Here is a 23,238-nt window from a genome sequence, read left to right as displayed (position 1 = left end):
TTCTTGCACGATTTTATGGGCCTGTATCCTCAATAGGAAATACTGCTTCTAATGCATTAAAATGTCAGTTCTGAAGTGATGGTCTTCCAGAAAAAGGACAGACATGCAAATATGAAATTCATAACTCATTTATTGAATATATATATATATATGCAAGGATACCAATAAAAAGAAACTAATACTGCAAACTACAACTTTGGAAGTAAAGCCAATATAACAGGAACAAAATATACATAACATCGTAGATAGGAATGCATTTACCCCCTTTTACACATTCCTTGTCTTTACACCTAATGTATGCTAGAGCAAAAGCTGCAAATGTTATGCTAACCTGAGTGCTTTTTGACAAGAAACAGTTCTCCAGGATCCTTTAAGGGTTGAGATGTCACTGCTGACTAATGAATGTGCATACATATGCATATATGAAGTTGGCTTCAAAAAGTACATAAATCAAGAGCCGTGTTGTGTTTTTTTAAATCTCCATCACTAATACAGTGGAATCTTTTCCTTGTGACAAGGAAGAAGGGCTACTATTTAATACAATGTACTTTCAGTCCTATTCAGATTAATTTCATCTAATGGGGATTCATTTTCTTGTCAATCTGATTCAGCATATTAGTATTTTTGGAATGTACTGATTATCATCTGGCAGATAAATCTGGTATTTCAAATACATTATCACAACTTCATCTTTCACTCTGCTTCAGTCAACAGTTATACCTCATACAGGCAGCAATAAGAAGCAAGCCCTCTTCCTCTGTATTCCATTTCTTGTACGCTAAATACCAGACATTTAGAGCCAGTTCAGTATAATGAATATATCATTTCAGATCAGCACAGCTCTTTGTACCTTAAGATCAGGCTTTGTGGAGTGTAGGAGATGGACTTAACTCCTGGAGGGCAGCAATAATCTGGTGTAACTCCTACTAGAGCTTTATCACAGAACCTCCTGTGGATCAACACCTGCTGAATAAGCAGAGCTTTAGATCACCTAATCTGTTTCATCCTAGTTAGCTGCACAGATGCTGGTACTGAACCATCCTTTTGCCCTTCTTTGAAATGGAGTAATATCACAGCTTACTGCTATGGTGTTTGATCATGCCTTGGGACTTTGGCATTACACCAGCTGTATCCTCAAGTAATTTGAACAATACCCTTCTGATGCCTGTCCTTCCTTGGTACAGTCCTTTCTTGGTATAGCACGATCGCAGATCTGTTAATATAGAGATACAGTGAGTTGGGGAGAAACCTCCATTCCAGAGGATTCCAGGAGACTTTAACAGCACACATTACTCTTGATTACTCTCGTGAGCAAAAGAAATGCCCAAAGGCCAAAAAATAAAAATAAAAAATCAAAGTGAAACCAGTTTTGTAAGACAAGTTTTGCTAAATTCAAGAGTTCTGATTGTGAGATGAAAACAGAAGGTGCCTATAAAAAAACCAACAACAACAAAACAAAAAACCAACCAAATCCCATCTCATTAACAAACAGATTGCATTAATTTACCTAGCTAGTTTAAACATACCTATTCCACCTATAGAGCACTTCCATTACTTCTAACATTTCTGGGAAGGCAGTAGATGCTCCAGAATATTCTCCAATATATGCTTGCAAAGATTACATTACTTTACCAAAACAAACAAACAAAAAACCCCTCAGACAGACTGTCTGAAATTCCAAGCTAAAATACACAGAAAGAGACAGTAATGGCAGTATCTTGTCTTAAAAAAAAAAGAAAGAAAAAAAAAAAAAGATGTAAATGTTGTATACTATCATACATTGTCATGCTTTAAAAACTACAATTAATTAAAGACATAAGAGATGTACAGTAAATACACTGCTGAGGTACATTTCTTCTAAATATTAACACCACAACATAATTACTCCCCAGCAGGTAATGCTACTTGGGAACATATAAATACAATTTTTTACACTGTAAGGCACTTTTACCCAGCATACATAAGTCAAAGTCAGTTATGACAAATTTGAGGTTTGTAAAAGAGAAAAGATTTTTGCTTTTGACATTATTTTCATGATTTCTGGATTAATGACGATTTAGTCAGGCCATCTCAGCACAAGGAGGTAACAGGTAACCAGCCGCTTCTCTGCTACCCGAAGGTAAAGTGCTGTTCTGGTTCTCAGAGGCATGGAATGGGGAAATTTATTTCACAACAGATGAATTACTGGACTGAATATTATAGTAAGCAACGGACGCGATATGAGCTCAGTCTCAAGTACAATCCGTATGCTGGCAGACCTACCCCCATGCACCTGTCATCCAACCCTAGTTAAAAATACAGTAGATGCAAACAAAGTGCCTTTATTTCATGGGAGGGCCACGGCTGAGGCACAAATCTGGAAGTAATTCAAATGCTGAAGGACGTTATTTTGCATTCTAAGACTGAGTGGCTGAAAAACTGTTTGTATTCTCAAAGAAACAAAACACCTTGGTAGACAATTTCAATAATTGATCTGTCACTGCAATTCAAGTCACGCTTTTAATTCTGAAAGTTACAAATACAAAATAAAAATGATCAATGGCATCATGTTTAGAGCGGTAACTGAGTATTCTTCTGTACACAGCAATATTTCTTTCCAAAACTGTATTATTCTCCAGGAAAGCAAACAGAATTGAATGAATTCTAACAGGTAAAATGTTAGAAAGTCTAATATACAGTAATTGAGTCCCTCAAGACATTAAGGGAATGCATAAGAAGACAATGACACACGGTATATTATTTAAAAATACAAGTAAAAAATGCTACAGAAACTCATGTTACAAAATGAACTGTTTTTGCAATACCAATCACCGAAGAATTGTAGCAGTTTATAGTCAAATCAGTGTATTTTGCTTGTTTCCTTCTTTCAAACCTAAGAGTTTTGTAGGGAGTTCAGAGTGAAACAAGTCAGAACCCTAAACAATGTGGTGTGATAGCAACAGACAAACATGTGGACTAGATTCAGCTTTTTGGTTTTATTTAAGTCAGTCTGAGAATGTACTTTAACAGACTAATTGAAGAAGCTTGGAGCCATTAGAAACGACAAGGTATTCTGAGAGCAGTCAAGAGGACTGATCTGTTAGGTTTGGTATAACTTAGATCTGATTGTTCCCTAAAGGAACATCAACATCCAGAAAGAGGAATTCCATGGTGTGATTGTTGACTTGACAGAAAGTAGAGGAAAAGAAAAAAAAATGAGTCACCAAAACAGTAAGGATGATAAGCAGTTTCTCACATAGTGGTCATAAGGTTAAAAAATAAATACCAATCTAGCAAAAAAAAAATAATAATAAAGGTTGTTTTCTCATTCTTCTTACAGAATATGGGACCTCTATGCATATTCTGGGCTAAACGTGAAGTGTTCCACACAGCGCAGAACACTTGAGGTATGGATGTCAGATATGGTGGCTAAATTCCATAGTGAGTTAAGAGTTGTAACTCTCTGAAGGAAAAAACAAAACTGGGCTTCAGAGTCCAAGCATTTATATAGTAAGGTTTTAATCACACTTAATGAAGTGTTCTTTGTAAATCAGAGACACAGAAAGAGGTGGGTCCTTGGGGAAAGAATGAACTACAGCCCTTTGGCATGAGTTCTAAAGCTCACAGCTCAGAACCAACAGCTGCTCAAGTAAGTCTCCCGCAATCAATGCTGGGCGGAATGAGCAATCACAACAGGAACAACCTGAAATGTTCAAGCGTGCTTCGATGTACGCTGAGTCCTTTTCTACTGTGTGCTTTGCAAGCAAAAACAGAGAGCGGCTTTCCCATGTATAGCCTCCGGAACTTGTATATGAAGAAAATGCAAAAGTCACAAAGTACCAGCTTGTTGCCACCACCAATTTTTTGTCCATGTTGTTAATTAAACTAGCTAAGACCTTCCCTCTTTGCATGAATCCACTAAACGACTTACACATTCCAAATCTTAAGGTTTTTATTCAGTCCAGAAATATAGATCTCGCTTCATTTCAATGTCTGCCTTAACTTTTGACACTGTACATATTACATATCATTTATATAGTGTTTCATTTTTTTTTGTTTTTTTTTGTGTTTTTTTTTTTTCCAGACACTGCAGACTACAAACTACATAATATTGACATGTAAAACTCTGCCACTTACTGAAGGCTCACACACATGAACGTTTCAGGCAGTTCAATGAAATTTCTAACAGAGCTGGGTAGTAAAAAGTTACTAACCCTTTTCTGGTTTTTAGAAAACAATTTAAGAGAATTAGTAGTTATGATGTCTTAGCCATTCCCAGTTCTATAACTCTGTCCCTTGAACCTGTTTAAAAAATGATGAAAAGAATGGTAAATTTAAAATCATTACAGAAAAGCATTTAGCAGCTCTGATATCACATCTATATTTAGCAATAGAAATGAGGGCCTCCCTTCTTATACTGTTACAAAGTCAGCTGGATTTAAAAAAAACAACAAATCCTCCCCATTTTTTTTCTATGGGATGTCAATAAAAAATACTGATCTGCATACACTAGATTTAAATACTTCACTGCAATAAACTACATTAAATGTATATCGCCTTTCAGTCTCTGTAACAGATCTGTCAGGAGTAACTTCCATACCTAGTTTCCATTGAGCTGCTGCTGAGGAATGTCATTATGGTCACTGCCTGATTTCCCACGGCTTTTGCTTTCTCTTTCTTCATCCTCTTCATCTCTTTCATCATTTCCACTATGGTTTTTACAATAGAGTCTGGCACAATGAAAGAAACAGTGAGGATTTTTACTGAAAATACCCATCAAAGACGCTCTCCTCTCAATTAGTTTTGAGAGGTATTACGAGAAAATTGGTAACTCGTTTAACGTTTTTCAGCCAAGAATCGGTTAAACAGGAAGAAAACAAGGCTGTGGAAAAGACTAACCAACTTGAATCAGTTCCCATGGTCAAAACCTGCTGCTGCACTGCTCACAGAATGCCCTCTTGTGGGCATTAGAAACTCAAGCACAGCAGCAAGGAAGTAATGGAAGTCAGGAGATCCAAATAAGGCCCAAATGAAACTACAAAACATATCCACATGGAGAAACTGTATCATAGATTATCCGCGGCATCCATAACAGAATTAGTCGATTAATTAAGGAGGAAAATATCTTAAGTCAAATCATTGTTTTTTTCTCAATTTGTACATTGCTGCAGCACTACAGAAACTTGAATTCAGCAGACTAATTGAAATACTTTGCATAGTTACTTAATAACATAAAAATAACACATCTGATGTCAGGTTTGGCAGAAGAAAGGCCATGCCACATCTTCAATCGCATTATAAAGTCAAGATTTACACAGGTCCTTACTTATAAATTCCTCGTGACATATTCTCGATGTATTTAGCTTTGTCTTCTACTCCACAGTGGTAATGGTACGTTTTTATGCAGGCTTTGATTTCACACCCAATAGTAGCACCAGGCTGGCTGCAAAGCGTGCATTTCTGTTTAGGAAAAAGAAAAGAATGGCATTGCTCAGCCTTCCCATCACTAATCATTCAGTTTACATTCAGTTTAGTGTTCCTCCTGTGTACAGCAACTACTTTGGAACACGGTAATTTCTCTGGCACGTCATCCTTCCAATAAAGTTGGAGTCGAAGACATTGTAGGACAAACATACTAAGAACACGAACACTCAGATTGACCTTTCTGTTACACTGAAACCTGCCACACGCAACTTTATGGCAGTATTGCTGCATTTCCAAGTATTATTTTATTACCAATGAAGTTAGTTTTTTGATACACTATTACCAGGTGTTGCTTTCCCTCTTTTTTTTCCCTGCAAAGTTCTTAACACTTTAAAGAAAACCTGTAATTTTAATAAAATATAATGTGACATTTTGCCAACAATCCCATTCCTGAGGTCTTAACACATTCTCATATTAAAACATCAAATCAGGTGGAAAGAAGTCACTGCAATAACGGATTCTCTGAGTAGCACATGCCCAACCACCACTCATTATAAAGCTGATTCCTATCTGGGTAGCTACGCCAAAGGAAACAGTACATTTAAATATCGTATTAAGAAGTAAATGGAAAAGCTTGTTTCACAAAAGGAAGTAGGCAGACCTGTATATACCTCAGTAGAATTAGGAATATATTCTCTACATGCTGTAGATACGCACCATTCTTTTTCCTCTCTTGATTTCTTGAAGTACAGTTTTGATATCAAAATCACCAAACTCTGCCCTTGATGTTGTTGTTAGCTGGACAGTGCCAGAAGAAAACAACTGTAAAACAAATAAGTCCAAAATATTCTCAGGTCACCAAACGTGACTAAAAAATTATGTGCGTGAGTCACAGAAGGGGGACGTTCTGCAGTTAGTTATCTCAGGCTAAAAACCATTAGCATGGCTCTGTCTGATATATCCACCTGACTGCTTTAATTACATCTGCTACTTCAGAGAGATGTATTTTAAAAGTAAAAGGAGTAGACAAAAAATGATGATAATATAAAGCAATAAACAAGAAGTGTCATTAATTACTGTATCAGCGAACCCTCTAGGAGTATTCTGTTCCCTTCCCAAGACTGCCGGTGAATGCCAGCTCTCTGTTTAGTTAGGCCAGCTATAGGGAGACCACTAATAATTGGATTGCCTGGACTATTTATACACTTTGAAGTACAATAGAAACTGCTGAGGCCGTTCTACAAAGCACTACTTCATTCACAGAACTGATTATGTGAAAGGCAGCGCTATTTGCTCAAGTGCACTGAAATTAGCAGATTCTCTTCAAGATGACAGTTTTCCAAACGCAATCATCTATAAAGGCATGAATTTTCTAGAACTTCCACGGCTCACTCCCTACTTGAGTCACACAGCCTGGATCCACTGGTCAGAAAATGAATCAAGTTCATTGATTCTTCCTGAATGCCTGTGGAGTAAAGGTGCTACGTATGCATTTAGACATTTGCAGAGCATTTTTAACATGCTAAGGAGCTTCACTGAGCTAATTCCATCTCTGAGCCCATGGCCAACTTTTATCCATATTGCCTGCAGTGAAAATAAATGAGTTGCACATTTCACAACACTTCAGTGCTTAAAGAGACCATCAGCAAGCAGACAGCATTCACATGTAATGACATGTGAAGACACTGTCTTAAAACCTAAAACAGCAATTCAGATAAAGCTCATAATAAACTGATTAACAACAATGCTGTTACTCACCATACACTTATAGTGTGCTGCAGCCTTTTTGGCATTAAATATATGAAGCTTTCCTCTAGCTTCATTTTCTTCTTCACCTGCATGACAGAATCCACATTTAGGTTTTGTATCACTGGGGCTGCTTCTGTGGGGAGACCTGTCTCTCTGAAAGAAAAACATTTTAACTAAAATATACTGCTGGGTTATAAATAAGGTTGCAATTTCAAAAGCCTGTGGCCACCAGCTGGAGGCTCAGACAAATGCAGATTTTAATTACACTTATATCCACAAAGAAGAAACACACAACGCTCTCTTCTAAGAAGTTTAGCATATTTACTGCTTACATAGGAACTGCTTTCTATTTCGTCTGTGCCATGTGAAGATGTGGATCTAGTGTCTTCTGATTGCCCTTTTAAATTTGTTTTTCTTGGCTTTCCCTTACGACCCCTCCTTTTTCCTTTGGGAGGTGAAGGCTCCAATTCATGTTCGTTGATACTTTCTTCTAAATCTGCTTTGGAAGTTAAAAAACATCATCAAATAATAATAACAACAATTGTTCACAGAAATATTACACAAACCAGAAACAAAAACAGACAAGAACAACCCGTGTTTTCCTTATTTTGGTCAGAAATTAAAACAATAACCTTTTCACATTTATCACAAACATGCAAGATCCTGAAAACATCATTTACTTTCTTACGCTCATAGGTATGTATTATGTTCATATCACATCATTATGTTAAAAAGATCCAAAGCTGTGTCATGTTTGAGAAAGCTCTAACCTTTCTTACAAGTTCTACTTTCAGGACCAACACACCTCAGTTGTGTATCTCCACCTTCACTAAAAACATGACCAACAGATGCCATTGCAAAGCCAAAAGCGTTTTGTTTTGAAAGATGCACACATTCGGTATAAATTGTACCTGATCTTAACGCCAGTAGTTCTAAGTAACACCTCTCACCTTGCATTATTAATTGATGTCTTTTGATGTAAGAAAAAGTCACACGTTTTGGCTACAATATTAACAAGTTTGAGAACTGGGATGTATTTTGCCTCTATGAGACACATCCAATATTTCAGTTTAGTTGCGGTACATTTTTGTATCTATACCTAAAAAGTAGGAGCCAGTTAACAGAAAATCATGGACGATTTAACTGACAAAACAGAGTGCTCATAGACCATTGAGAATATAAGAAAACATATTCTGAATGCAGCTATAACAAAGAAGTCTGATGAATTCCTTTGAAAATGCCAGACCAGCTGCTGAATTGCTGCACAGAACTGTCTGGCATTGCAGCAGAGTGCTCTGCTGATCTCCCAGATGCATACAGTCAATACAGATCAATCCTGCAAACTTCCTAAGGCTGCTTCAACTACGATCTAATTAAGCCACACCTGATATTAATAACCAGCTCTACCCACTTGCTAGCAACTTTTCTGCTCATCCAGCTCACAGGGACAGTTTTTTCTTTTAATAAGCAATATCCACCCCTGCTCAAACTGCAGTTATTTCTGAAACTCATTTGAAGAAAAACGCATATACACTGCTATATAGATCTCAGAATCCAAGCCAAAAATATCATCATGATCCCCAAAATGGAAGGAAGTCCTAATCAGAACATCTGGAATATCTCTACTATACATTAATGGGACATTTATCTGTTGTGATACTATTATGAAGTATTGCTAGGGCACTTACCACCATTACTTCTTGGTCTCAATAAACAGACAGAACACCTCACTCTAAGAGCTGCTTCACCAGTACTCACATTTCTTATCTATTAGCAGATAAAAATCAAATCACATTTATCCTAGCTCATGACGAACAGTGAATCTACTGCACAAAGTTCAAAGTCAAAGCCGTGAAATATATTCCAATGCCATGACATTTTAGCAGCAGAAACGCTGAAGCCTTGCATCCAAGTGTATCCTATTAAGCTTACTCCATCACATTTCTTGCTAAACTCTGAAGTAACTGCAGCTTCTTGCACATTTGTTGACAAAGAAAACTAACCCAAACACATCACAACATGTTACACTGAAAAGCAGCATGCAGTTGTGTGGTTAGGAGGCAAAGATTTGAGAAGGAATTCATACAAGTCTTCAAATTATTTTGACTTCAATCTCCAGATTAATTGGCTATACAGACATATTCCCAAGCAATGACTAATATACACAAACGCATCTACTGCAACTTCAGTATGCTTCAGCATGCATTCTATTGTATGCCGAGACTGCAAAAGTACCATTTGTTTTAGTCTGAAAAAGAAAGAACGTACGATGACAGCGTTTATCTAGTGAAATGATGCATTCTGCATTTCCTTTGCACAATTTACCATCTAAACTCACTTTTCACTTAACATTACTTGCTAAACTCTCAAAGCAAGATTGCGCTATTTAAATATCCTACCTCTCAGATTGCACACAGCCAGTTTTACTACAACCTAAAAAGTTATTTCAAAGAAAATAATTCCATCCTGTCTCTCGTCGAACAGAGGGGCTTCCCCCAACGTACTAAAGATATGTCAGCCTTCTGCACAGATGGCTCTTTATTGCAAAGAAAAGAGTCTTAAACAAAAGCGACTATTGAATTGTTGAGCCTTTAAATAACATCAGCGTATAAGCAGTTAGAAATGTTCCTTCCAAAAATCACTCCATAGATTTCACTACTGTGTTTCATGAAGTTGAATGAACCATTTAGTCCATTAACCAGCATTATTTTTTTAAGCCAGAGTCCTGACAACCATAGCACACCCTGTTTTCCCCTAAGCTTCAAAGCATATCCTGAGCCCTGCATACTCACACTCTCAACAACTGGAAATGAACATTAACTGTAAAAACACAAGCAAATGGGAAAACCAGCTTCACGTGTGAAATGCCACAGCCTCCTTGCAGAGTAAGCTCTCAAGTGTAATTTTAATCTAGGAGTAGAAGATTAAATTGAAAAGTAAACATGCTGTATTTCTAAAGGATGTTTCAAGCGTAACAAAAATGCACCCCAATTGCACAGCTTTCCTCTAAAGAGAATCCTTTTCCTGTCCTCAAAACTACTAATTCCAAAAAAGCTGAGAACTCGCTGGAATCCAGACACCTGATCCAAGTCAGTGCCATTCCTGGTGGAGTTAAGTCTCTATACGTGTGGCATGGAGCTATGGATCGACACCACTGAAATGTGACCATCTGCACTACCACGTCTGTCTGCAAGACCAACACCACAAAACGTTAAAGTTTCTCCTTTTTAACAGCGCTATGAGCAGGTGTAACTGCACAAGGGCAAAGACAATTGTAACCAGCTTTAAAATGCACCTGCCTTGGATGTCCTTTACTGGTTCAATAAGCAGTTTGGTTTGTGCCCTATCCCTCCCCTCGAGCCCACTGCCAGCTTACCCAGTTTCCCTGGCATCTGATGGTTGGGTGTTTCCAACTTCTCATGTCAGCTTGAACTAAGGAAAACACAAAAAGGTGTTCAACTCCTCCCTCGCCAGATGAAGTTTCATGACGGATATCACCCAAAGCTCTGAATCCCCTGACTCCCTAAATATTCTTCAGCTGCCCCCATCCCATATCCCACTGCTGCACTGATATTTAAAATCACCACAATATTCTCAATACAAGTTTATACGAACTCCTTAAAGCAGGTATCCTATAAGCTGTCTGTGGAAGTCCCTAAATAACGTGTCTGAAAAAAAAACAAGCTTAATATGCAACGTGTTCTCAGAAGGGAGGGTGTGAAGGGTTAGAAATCAAGAGGAAACATTTTATGTTTTCAAAAGCATCTAAGAACATGATACTGTAAACTCAGATGGGCAGAAAGATGAGTAACAACAAGCTCCACATTTGCATTTTTGGGATCTATGAGCAGTACAAAGTACCACAAAAAGAAGATGAACAAACTACTGTACTTTATAAACTGTTAACATGGGGACTCGGCTTCAGAGAGAAAGCTGAAGGATTCTCTTTTGATCTCACTAGAGGGAAAAAGGATCGAGATGCTTTGCTGCTTAAAATAAAGCTTGACACAGAAGTTGAGATATCACCCATCTATTCTTTATTACTTGAGCTTGAAATAAACCTGGAATCATCCTGTCCCAAAATCTAGGTTAAAGCGAACTAACACACAGAATTAAATGACTTAAAGGCTGTGAAACAACAAAGAAAAAGAGGATGTGTTCAACAAAGGCTAATGATGCTCTCTGTATACCTCCTGCATTATCTTAAACAACGGACTAAGTGAGCCAGAAGCAAAGGGTCTAAGTCTGTACAAGGAAGATAAACAGAACTGACTGGAGAAAGAAATCAGCAAGTAGGACTGTATGTACAAGTAGGACTGTAGATACAAGGAAGTCAAAATGCAGAATGTGGAAGCACCTGAGATGCACTTTTCAAACCTCAGTTAGCTGACCAAGCTTCTATTTGGATAACATCCTGACCAGGTAAGAAGCAGAATTACGATGCAAACATCACAGGACAGCTCCACAGACAGCACAAATATTGCATTACTTTTAGATTTCCTCCTTTTCCATTTGCTACATGGTTTTATTCAAGAAAGCACCACGGTGATGTCTCCTCAAAATACCTAATTAGTCTACAGTGGACCGGATATGAGGCCATTCATTTATTATCTGGATCAATCCTTCTTGTCCTAACACCGAATATACATTTGATGCCATACTTGGAGCAGCACTCTCCTTATGACGGACAACACAGCTGAGTCAGTGGAGCTTAGAAAGAAACTGTAACCACCCACCAGCAGAACTGAAAGGACAGCAAACTGCAACACTACAGGAACTTTTACACCCGGCTGCACTGGCACATACAATGGTAGGCAAGCTTGTGCTATGAACAGTGTTAAAGGAAATGCAACGATGAAGAAACACGGATTAAAGCATCCCAAGATGAATCAAAATGTTACCTAGCCACAATGCCACAAAGTTTGGGATGTTTTCCGCCTCTTAAACAGTGCTTTGAAAAAGTGATTGGTTTGATACAGAGCCTCCAACTAGGTCTGACAGAGGAATATTACCCCGACCCCACTTACTACGCAAAAAGAGAAGCACAGATCTCAGTTTTATCTTTAGAATGAGATAAAAAGGGTGCTGAGATATGGCACGTCCGTATTTCTATCATGGAAACATAATTCCCCAAGGCTTTGTGTACAGCTACAATAGGACAATAGGCAGTCACATGGCTGCCTTCTTTATTCTTCATTTGATTAGGATGTAACGGATCTAACAGAAGAATGAAATGACATTCTTCTCTTAGTTTATATTAAACTTCTCTGGATCAGCTGCACTTGTGAATATATATATATATTATAATGAACATGAAGCAGGCTACTTTGCTGCCATGTTTCACACTTTGATATTCCAAGAAAACAGAAGGTACTTCAGCAGCTCCTGACAATTAAAGGAAAATGAACTCCCGGCGCTCGTTCATTTTGTCTTGATGAGTAGGGAGATACTTAGTCTGATGAATTCCTGCTCCACTTCAACTTCATGGTAGCAATAAATAATATTTAAGAGGTCCTATGTTAGCACCTTGTATCCCTGGCTGGTCTGTTCACTCTTCTGTGCAAGTCTTTTCTGGCTTCACAAATCACCATTCTTTCACATTTATCTTTATCTTATACACATACTATACAATATAAATCTCCTTATCTTACATGTACATTTCTCTCAAGAAACAAACCAACAGAGCACACAAACAGAGCTTATCCGACTGCCATCCTGCATCTTGCAGCTACCACCTCACTGAGCAAAACTCATCTTTTAGTTATTAAGAAACAAAGTCTCCAAGGTCCCTTAAACTCTGAAAACCATCCCATACACTTCTCTATCTCATAGAGGTAACTGGCTTTCAGTATAGCACAATACTATGGCTCTAAAACTCTGTAGGTCATTTCTGTAAGACAGACCCAATATGTATTTTACTTTGATTTAACGGAGGTTCAGCACAGAACCCCCCTGCTTCTGCCATTATAAAATCCACGACTAATAGTTCTGTGTGGGTATAGCATAGTGAATGCCCAGAACTGCATGTGCTAAGGAGAGATCCTACTCTTGGGGAAACAGTGAAAGCCTACGAGCACAAACGTTAAATAAAACAAACAAAAACCCGTATGAAGTGGAGCTACACACATTTCTAGAAGTACAAAGCATAACGGAGCTAAAGATTTTAAGCATAAAAAGCTACAACAAAGTCAAATTCTAACTAAGATACCACTGCACTCCTTGGACTCAGTTCTTTTGGATGATGTTTACTACTCCTTGTTTTCCTCAGTCTGAGTCTTTCTGGATGGGTCTGTCCAATATTTAGAAGCTGCCATCACCAACACGTAAGAAAAAACCCAACACAATGCCTCTGTAGTAACCTTTCCCATGCCTTCTCAAACAAATACATCCATATCCACACAAGCCTCTGCAGTTAGGGAATAACACTGCAGCACTGGAGATAACCATTTCGGAAAGCTTTTACAAGCATGAGTTCTTATCCTACACAAGTTGCAAAGAGCTCCGAGCAGAAAAAATAATGTCTTATGACTCTGGGCTCCATGTATTTTTCAGTAGGTTCCAGTGTGAGCCATCAGTCAGTTAGCGCAAAGCATTATGTACAGATATCACAAAGAAATTGGTATCTCCATCCTCGGATTCAAATGTCTTCCATATTCTATATGGAAAACAAAACTAGGACGCTCGTTGGACGATTACTGTGCCATTTATGGTGCTTTTCTTGTTATAAGCCCACTAATGGCAATATCAGAACAAAGAGTATTTTAAAAAAGCAAACTAATATTTAAATAGACCAAAAAAAACCCAAACCAATCAATTTTACTTTGGAATTTTCTATTGCCTTCAGCATTGAACAGGAATGTGACACAAAAACCCCACAATTAGTGCTACACAGAGCATAGGAATACGTTATCCTAAGTATGCATTCGGCAGAAAGAAATGGAATTTGTGAAATTATATCTGCTCTAAATAAAGAGCAAAATACTCCTCACTAGTAAAATCTGTGACATCTCTATTGAAAGTAAAGACAAAAGTGAACTAAGAAATGCTTGCTCACCCAAATTAGGTAGAGTAGAAAACAAACAGGTGAAAAGAACAACAACAAAAAAGGCCTGGACACAAAACTAGCTTAGAATTTAACAGACCATAAAACCTGCCTACATTTGTGGCATATCACCCCTTGTACACTTCACTACCCTTCTCTGCAAAGGCACACAGCTATGAATGTATACAGCTCTTTATTTTTTAATCAAAATTGAACAGAAACACATCTGTGAGTGATCTGATCATAAAGCCTTTTATTTAACACTGGGCCCTTTTTATTTGAAGGACCGTATTCAATAGCTCAAAATATTGTGGAAAAAAAATAGGAATGTTAGCAATAGAAAAGATCAGCTGTTACCTGACAAGCTCCTTGTATTTCAGATGTGGATCTCGTGAATACTGAACTACTAACATAAGCCAACTTCTTCCTAGAAGGGAATGTGTTTTTTCTACCCCTCCTTTATTCTAACAGAACGTGGTATCTCCAGTACAACCTGACATTTAGTTTTTGGGTCTTTCTCCACCTCAATCAATAATTTTTAGAAAAATACAGAAATCAGATGGGCTTCCAAAGTCATTATTTCTCAAAAAATAAAGATAAAATTAATATATATATATAGAGAGAGAGAGATCTAAATGATACTGAAAACATTTGTATTCTCCAGAAAAATTAACCAAAGTATCTTTCTACAATGGGAAAAATTTATATTGAATAATTTTACCTTCAGAGTTATGCGTAGTTTTCTTGTGTTTTCGACATAAAATCCTATAAACAAAGTAGTTGAAAACTGTCAAGTCAATCACGATTCACAGATTATTTACTTATATCTTAAATTTAAATGCCAGCACATTTTTTCTCCCACTTGTAAGACTCACTGACATACAAATCTCACAGTGAAAAAGTGCTTTCAGAGCACATCACTTTTTGAATGCCACAATCATCATCAGAATATTTTCGCAACAGTTTTAAGTTCCAAGAGCGTTGGGAGTGTTCACAAAGAATGAGAAATATAAATATAAAAGGAAAGATAATAAAGAATAGTTACATGTAAATGCCTTGTGAGGGTTTCTCTCTTATCTGAGCTTTATCATGCAGAGCACAGTAGTAGTGATATGTCTTGTGGCATGTTTTCACATCACAACCAATGGTTGCTCCAGGACAATGGCATAAGGAACACATCTGTAAAGATACAAAAGCACAATTCCTGTTACTGTTGGCTCGATTATTTCTGAGTTTAAGAATAAGACCGATGCTCCAGGTGTCACCGCTGGTGACAGAACAAATGATCTTATGGACAGGAATACTTTAATGCATATTGCTGAGTACACTGCCGTCCTTTCTAACACTCTTCCTGAGCTCGGGTGTTTTTCTTCATTTATTTTAAAATCAAGGAAAAATGTGCTCCTTTTATGCAACAGTACAATAACCGGGATATACGAATGACCAGTTCAATGAAGAAAAGAGGTGATTTACCTTCATAGAAAATTATGTATTCTACAGAGGTGGCACCTTATGCTCAGGTCATCTCTATTGACTCTTTTGCAAGTACTCAATTTGCAGTCAGACACAAGTTCTTATCCAGGCTGAAATAGTATTTGTCATAAATTTGAAATACATTAATAGCTGATCAAAGCTTTTTATAGGAGTCTAGGTTAAGATCAACCTCATTTGATCCATTATTTTTATACACGGGCTTGGCTAAAAGGAAACTTCCTTTTCATAAACGCAAAGATGTATTTGTATGAACAAAACAGACCACAGGGATTGTTATGTTGAATTATTAGCCCACGTATCCTGAGGGTAATATAACATTTATTCAGTTGGTATCAATCCTGTTGTCCAAATGGTCACTGCCAACAGATAAATCAATCAAGTTATAGCAGGTGTAAGTGAAGTCTGACAAGCTGGTCATCTCTTTAAAAAAATCCTCCTGTGCATAACTAGGAGACACAATAATTACATCAGTGCATTATGTTCCCCAGTTAACTTAATGAGTTTTAAGACTGCCCGACTCAGGTTTGGACTCTGTCACCACAGAAATGCTCTGTGTTGATCACTTCAAAAACGAACGCACCTTAACTTTCAGTGCGTACCTGGTCATCAGCAGCAGCACCTACTGAAGGACGGCAGCTATATCTATCTATCTATCTATATATATATGCTATATATGTGCTATATATATGCTATATATATAGAGAGAGAGAGAGAGCATATATATATATGATATATATATATATATGGGGTGGGAAGGAGGGAAGAATTCCTCCTGAGAGTGATTCAGAGCTATAGATTTCTGATGGCTACAGATAGAGACAAAGCACAGCTACCTGGAACATCCAAGTTAAGACAAAATTAGCTGGTAGATTCCTTCCACATAGGTGACATCTCAGAACTACAAATTGATTAAGTTGTTCAGCTGTTTGCAGAAAGCATGGATCTGATTGAAGTGAGCTCCAAGAACACATCCAGCTGCTGTGCTGGTGAATGTGCACAGGGAGATTACGAGGCACAAAGAAAGCACCAATAATATCAAAACAAATACCCTCACAAAAAGATTAGGAGTCCCAAGAGCCAAAGTTTCTCTGTGATCTGTACTTTCATTTACTACTGTGTTCTTTCTAAGTCCCTAATTATGAACCAGATAATTTGTGAACACTTATTTCTGTGTGCTTCAGCTGATGAGAGCAGATGTAGCCAGTTGTAGGTGTTGGAAAAGATAGAAATGATACACTAGGTGAAACATCAGACTGTTAGAGAATCATAGTTCTATAGAAGTACTTAGGACTATTCTTAGTCCAAAAACTGGTAAATACATCATAGTGATTTCAATTGAGGAGTGAATTGATCATCTATCAGAAATACTTCGAAAAAAGAATCAGGCATTTCTCAAATAGCAATTAGCAAAGTCTGAAAATAAAATAATCAGCTGCCTGAGAATAAAATCAGAACCATTTGCTTCTCAGTTCTGACGAATTTGGTAGAGCTGCAGTCACTGCTGTACCGATGTACCTCAAAACACTGATATTCACAGGCCTGTATATTAAGTCAATACAAAAGGAATTTAAACAAAATATATATATATATGTAGTAGTTGAAATAATATTTTAGCATCAAAGCCAAATAATAGTGAAGGCACAATACTACCTTTACTACATCCCCAGAGCATGGGTTTTGTTGTTAAATCTAGCAGAAAACGTTAAATAGAAACGATTGGCTTTGAAATAAAAATATAGGGAATGTTATTTCTTATATGCAGTCCATTAAAAGAAAAAAAAAAAATAGGCATATTTGGAAAATGAGTTTTCAGATTTGCTTGGAAAACAACTGCAAAACTGCTCGGACAAAAAAGAGATTGTAAAAACAGTACTTCTGGATGGACAGGTCCATGATTCAATTCCAGCTGTAAAACAATATGTGAGAGCAGACTCGTCTGGAATAAACTACTTTTGATGCTTTCTTAAAGATGCTTCAACCGTCACTTAAATTTCATTACAATCTGAGGATCATCAGATCCACTGATTTTTTTTTTTCCATCTAAAACCACTTCATCGTCACCTTGGGAGAGCTGTGCATTTCCCCAGAGCCCCAAAGAAACAACAGATACGATCCACGCACTGCAGTGTTTCACAGTTCACTTTCTGGGAGGGAAGCAATTTCTGCCCTTCCTTTTCAAGGGCTCCAAACGGACTTACCAGTTTAGTGCCTCTCTTGATTTCCTTCTGAATATCCTCAATAGAGAATCCCCCAAGACTCTCATTATCAGTGTGTGAAGATACCAGCGCAGATGAGAACAGCTAAAATTACAGAAACAAAACTTACTTTAAGTATCTGTATCGCCCAGAACATTTACACATTCGACAAACATTGAAGCTTCAAATTAGAGTGATTAATCATCTCCCCAGTGCCACAGCTGATTGATCTGTAATATTATTTACAGATGTGTTTGTTGTCTTCTACTGGTTCATGACATTCATTTCCTTTTTCCTACGGGTTACTTACCATACATTTGTGATGTGCTGCCACCTTCTGGTTTTCTGACATCAATAATTGTCCACATTCATTATCTTTATTAGATCTACAAAAACCACACTTCCTTTGTCTTGAAGAGACTTTTTTCTGTCCAACTGAGCTTGTCATGATTTTAAATGCTCTCAGAATGCCACTTTAATGCTCTCAATGCTACAGGGAAAAAAAGTGTAATCAGCATGTTAACAACAGCGTAAGGCAATGTAGCTTACAGTTTCATAAATACAACATTGGTCGCTTGAAACTGATCTGCGTCACTTTAGCTTTCAGTTTGCACCACTAAAAGATACCCACATAAACGTGCACTGGGCTGAGGCAGTAGTTGGCTACTTGTAATGAAAGTGAAGCAGCAAATGGATTTAGCTCTTTAAGCAAAAGGTTTGAACGTTAGAATAAAACTATGGACGCGCGTAAACCTTTGGGAAAAAGAAATGCATTGAAAATATAACAAGGATGGCAATTTTAGGGGTGGGGGTGGAAGAGGGAGTTAATGCAGGTCTTCAATCCAATGCTATTTATTACACTAAAGCAATCTGTAGAAAACGCACCGCCTGTACCTGCAAGAAAACCCATCCCACTAAACTCATGCTAAAACAGAACCAAAGAACTGAGTTCAGCTTCACACCTAGAGCTCATTTTGCATTTAAAAGCTCACAGAGCAGCCAGCAGAGGAGGAACTGCCCCAAAGATAAAACGTTCCCATTTTAGGTATGGCACAGATATATTGTGGCTAGTCAAACAGTGGGAGCAACAACAGTTTAGAAGGATCTCCAACCCATCAGCTGCAATGGAAACCTCTTCAACAGCCCTTGCAAACAGAGCAGCACCACACCAGCTATTGGGAACTGCAGAACTGTTATCCAAGGAAAACAAATGGGGATTAAATGCAGCATGAATCTCAGCATTTTCACATACTCTCAGCATCGTATTGGGAAAATCTACCATTAAGGTCCCCGACTCCTAATGAAGTCCAGAAGTGAAAACACCTAATTGAGAGCACGTGCTTCTTGGTCCAGTATCACACAGTCTGTGCTCATTTGTTCCTGCACCTTTCAAGAAATAAAACGCTGTCCTCTTCAGCCTTTACACCTTCTGGAGACTAAAGCCTCACTGTCAGAATTGCCTCAACTGCAATAAAAGTCTCCTCCACAGCCTTTGTCTGCATCAGACTCTCATCTAAATATGAAAAGCTGCCGCGTAGTTTGATATTTTGGGGAGGGGGGAAAAAATAAATGCAGTGAGAAGAGGAGATCTGCAATACATCTGGACAGTGCCACAATGGCTAGCTGCGGGAAAATGCGTGACCGGTGGTGGAGATTTGCATAGCCAAGCATGCCAGCTCCTCACTGCTGTCAGACGCCCCTAATAGTAATATCACTCATTGCCTGTACAGCTGAAAGCAGAGGAATGTTATTAAGTTTCGGTCGGCACATATTATTGCTACAGGACAATACTTTTTGATCCTCGCTCTTCTGCTCCCATAGACTTTCACAGGCCGAATTCTAAGTGCCTGCCTTGCAATGCTCGCTATGAAATTCCTACACCCAAGGGTAGCATCCGCGGTGCGTCTATTTGGCTGCTTCATCAACAGCTTCATTCCTTCTCTTGCTAACTGGAAAGCACTTTAGTTGCTGGTGATTCACACTCGTAAGCAGAACGCATAGATTTCAGATCTTGCTGATTTGCATAAAAAAATGTGCCAATCTGGATCAAGTCGTCACACCCAGCGGCAATGGGGAGTCCTTAAGTATTAAACACAAAGGAATTACTGCACTGTATTCTTTTAAAGAAAAAAAATATAACACAACGAGACAATTCTGTAATCCCTTCCCGAGGAGAAAGAAGGGCTGTTTTCTGAAGGAAGGGAACAGAATAAAAACGTTTTTAATTCTTTACAAAGACCCAAAACCCCACAACAACCTGGGAAGCAGGAAAAAGAATCTGCAAAGAAAAATGAGTAGGAAAGAATATAATAAAACAAAACATCTTGCTTTCATGTCATGTAACAGCTCAACATAAATCATACAGTGACAAGTTAGAAATAAATGAACACAATACGCACAAAGTTCTGCTTTGGTACATCCTCATACGCAGCCGTGTGGGGCTCTTTGACTTGCGTTCTGATCCTACCAACACTGTATTGGCAGTATTTCTCACTGTGCTGCTCTATCTACTTTAATGATGCTCGTTTTTAAGAGGAAACTTAGAGGTTTCGTTGAACACGTGCGCAGGCTTTGCTAACACAAACTTTCTGCCATAATAATGACCGCTGTACACAGCAGGCAGCCTTCGAACCTCACCAGCAAATCCACATTTCAGAGAAATGCAAATAATTTCTCAAACACACGCAATCAAGTAAAAACTCTCCTCGTCGTTCAATCACAACAGTCACTTCCCAGAAACAAGAAGCCCAAGGCCAGCACCGTGGCTGAGCAGAGCGCTGCCTTCAGCTCTGTGCCTCCGGAGCTGGGAGGCAAACAGCACCGCTGCTACCCGACAGAGGCACAGCATTTCCAACTTGATTTGTAAGGCTTGCAGTAAAGTTATAAACCCACTGTGCCTAGAACGACCCTCCTTTGTGCCCAAATGCCCTCCTCGGCCCACCTAGCTGAAAACAGCCATTTAATGAGAAAGATGAACGAGGTGCACAGGGAAACCATGGGGCAACAATTCTGAATGCAGGACCTCCACATTCGGTTTTCATCTCCTGAGTTAAGCCCCCAGACGATGAACCCGGTTTGTTAAACATCAGGCTGCATTCCATAAGAACACAGGGAAAAAATAACACATATGAAACACCTCTATATTTGTTTTCTATGTTAAAAATAACTAACGACTAAGACTTTAGAATAGCATTTAAATGTAGTGTGGACACAAATCCTGCTTGTCAGCTTTGTCAGAGAAAGCTCTATGGGCTGCTCGCAGCAAGTGATGCACCAGGAAGCAGCGCTTGGGCAGATGATGCATTATCTCTATCAGCACGGGACACGTACTGCACAACACAGATACCACACACAGACACATTTTCCACAAGCTTGGGATAAAAACTAAAGGTTAAACATGCCCTGAAAACCACACAAAAAAGAAACTCATCCAGTGGTTTTTTCCACTCAAAAACTGTTTGGTTCGTTTGCATTTGTGTTTCTTAATATCAGCTACGGGACCGAACGCGATGCTCCCCACAATAAGCAAGCCTTACACACCTTTAGGCTCGCATACTGTTCTCCTCAGTTCGAGGCAACAGATTTGAGAACACAAAAGAAACGTGCAAGTTCAACGGCGCAGGCAGGGAGGAGGTTCTCAGTGTGAGAGACATCGATCAGCACCGAGGAACAGAAAGCAAACAGCGTTCTGATCTCTCTTTATTGCCTTGATACGTATCAGGAGCTGCACGCTTAGAGAAGTTAGGCTCCTGTTTGTAGTCACAACAAAGGATGGCCATCTGTATGCTAAGCTTTCTTGTATAGAGGTTGTTTTGCTGTGTGGCCTACACGATTCATAAGTAACATTAAAAAATCACTCGGGATTTGGATTTCTATGTAAAAAAACACCCCCAAAATGCCTGACAGCCAATGAAAACCTCCAAAATAAAGATATAAGGCTTTAAAAATATATCCATGAGGCACGATGAAGTGATTCGGGTGCTCAGGAAAAGCCACAGAACACATTGATGTGGCGCCTCCCAGATGCTCAGTGGAGACACAGCCCCCGTTCAAGAAACTTTCAGTGCTTCCTAAGGCCAGTGGCCCATTGCTGGGGGTGCACCTGGGCACAACAGGGTGACGCACAGCCACAGGACGGCACCTGGGGGTGCCTGCAGTGCGCAGTGCCCAAAGGCTCACATCCTACGGGAAGCTTTAGCCCAGAGCTGTGCTCCCGTAGCATCCTGCGGGCACCACACGGAGCTGGATGGGGATTTACGGCAGGAACTTACTAAAAAAAGGGGGACCAGAGATGGGGGAAGACAGGCCTGGCGCCGGGCAGCCCGAACAATGGGCACGGAGAAGGGAACTCCGGGCGGACAGAACGCGCCGAGGCGGGCAGGCTCTGCGGGCGGCGGGACCGGACTGCGGGAAAGTTTGCGCGCTCTCACGGGGCAGAGGGGCGAGCCGACAGCCGCACCGCTCCGGTGTGGGCCCAGGAGCACGGCCCCGCTCCGGGTAGCGCCTCTTCCCAGCCCAGGCCTGGCGCTGGGGGCGGCGGGGCCTGCCCGGGGCCGCGGGGAGGGTCTCGGCGGGCCGGGGGGGCTGGGAAGGGGAGCCGGGAGGGCGATGCCCCCTTTTCCTTCGTACGTTTTGAGGGCAGCGGGGCCCGCGGACACGGGGGCGGGTCGGGCCGGGCCGGGCGGAGCAGGCGGCCGGCGGCGGCTCAGGGGGGCCGAGGGGAGGCACCGAACCGGGGGGCGCCTCCCGAGGGGCAGCGCCGGGACCCCCGGGGAAGGGCGGGCGGCCGCGGCCCGGCGGCGGGGCGGGCGGTCGGGGCGGGCTCCCCGGGCGGAGGAACGGGGCCGGGGGCGCCCAGCGCGTCCCGGAGCGCGCAGCAAAAGCGGCGGTTAGGGGCGAGGAGGCGCGGGGCGCTCGGTCGGCGCCCCGGTCAGTCAATCAGCCCCTCGGTCGGTCGGCAGTCACTCACCCGTGCGGCGGGTGGGGCGGCGGGGAGAGGAGCCGCTCGGGCACACCCCCACCCCCCGGCGCCGCCGGTCTCTCACGGCCGCTCGCTCGCCGGGACCGTCCCTTTCATTCGGGGCAGGGGACGCTGCGCTGCGCCGCCGCCGCCGCCGAGCGCAAGCACGCACGCACGGACGCACGCACGCACGAGCGGACGCACGCACGCAAGCACGCACGCACGCACGGCGCGCTCGGGCTGCGACGCCGCGATGCTGCGGGGCGGTGCCCGATTGGCGCGCGAGGAGGCGCGGCGGGAGCAGGCCGGGCTTGCTGCGCACGCGCGCCACTTCTCGCCCGCTGCTCCCGGCACCGCACACAGCACCGCACACGGCACCGCACACGGCACCGCAT

The 23,238-nt window shown here is 40.5% G+C and overlaps 1 protein-coding gene and 1 long non-coding RNA gene across 7 annotated transcripts in view; one reads left to right on the top strand and one right to left on the bottom strand.

Moving 5' to 3' along the window:
* LOC140250945 (uncharacterized) overlaps nt 1–3,447 on the top strand; it is an 11,363-nt gene extending 7,916 nt beyond the window's left edge. For 3 of the 4 annotated variants that reach the window (XR_011903338.1, XR_011903335.1, XR_011903337.1), the window contains exon 4: nt 3,320–3,447. This is a non-coding gene — a long non-coding RNA (uncharacterized lncRNA). The remainder of the gene's footprint in view (nt 1–3,319) is intronic. The other variant, XR_011903336.1, reaches the window with a different exon arrangement.
* PHF6 (PHD finger protein 6) lies at nt 113–23,238 on the bottom strand. 3 transcript variants are annotated; one of them, XM_072334078.1, is made up of 11 exons: nt 22,853–23,238; nt 18,194–18,373; nt 17,887–17,988; nt 15,240–15,373; nt 14,916–14,959; nt 7,485–7,651; nt 7,162–7,305; nt 6,121–6,225; nt 5,306–5,439; nt 4,580–4,709; nt 113–1,213 (listed from the first exon to the last, which is right to left on the bottom strand). In XM_072334078.1, the coding sequence occupies exons 2-10, from the start codon at nt 18,329–18,331 to the stop codon at nt 4,580–4,582; spliced, it is 1,098 nt and encodes a 365-aa protein (XP_072190179.1). In that variant the 5' UTR covers nt 18,332–18,373; nt 22,853–23,238; the 3' UTR covers nt 113–1,213. The 3 variants fall into 3 exon arrangements, with proteins under 3 accessions (XP_072190179.1, XP_072190178.1, XP_072190180.1); XM_072334077.1 differs by having other exon boundaries at nt 113–4,281; nt 22,853–23,237; XM_072334079.1 differs by having other exon boundaries at nt 113–4,281; nt 7,485–7,648; nt 22,853–23,236.

Source organism: Excalfactoria chinensis, chromosome 4 (assembly GCF_039878825.1).
Source record: "Excalfactoria chinensis isolate bCotChi1 chromosome 4, bCotChi1.hap2, whole genome shotgun sequence".
Lineage (NCBI taxonomy): Eukaryota > Metazoa > Chordata > Aves > Galliformes > Phasianidae > Excalfactoria > Excalfactoria chinensis.
The sequence above is the reverse complement of the archived record's forward strand: the minus strand, read 5'-3'. Positions and strand labels throughout refer to the sequence as shown.

Coding starts and splice junctions, on each gene's coding strand:
- PHF6 (XM_072334078.1), bottom strand. CDS start 18,331: ATGACAAGCTCAGTTGGACAGAAAAAAGTCTCTTCAAGACAAAGGAAG. Junction 7,652..14,915: donor AACTACGCATAACTCTGAAG/GTAAAATTATTC, acceptor TAACTTCCAAAG/CAGATTTAGAAGAAAGTATC. Junction 4,710..5,305: donor ATGTCACGAGGAATTTATAA/GTAAGGACCTGT, acceptor TCATTGTGCCAG/ACTCTATTGTAAAAACCATA.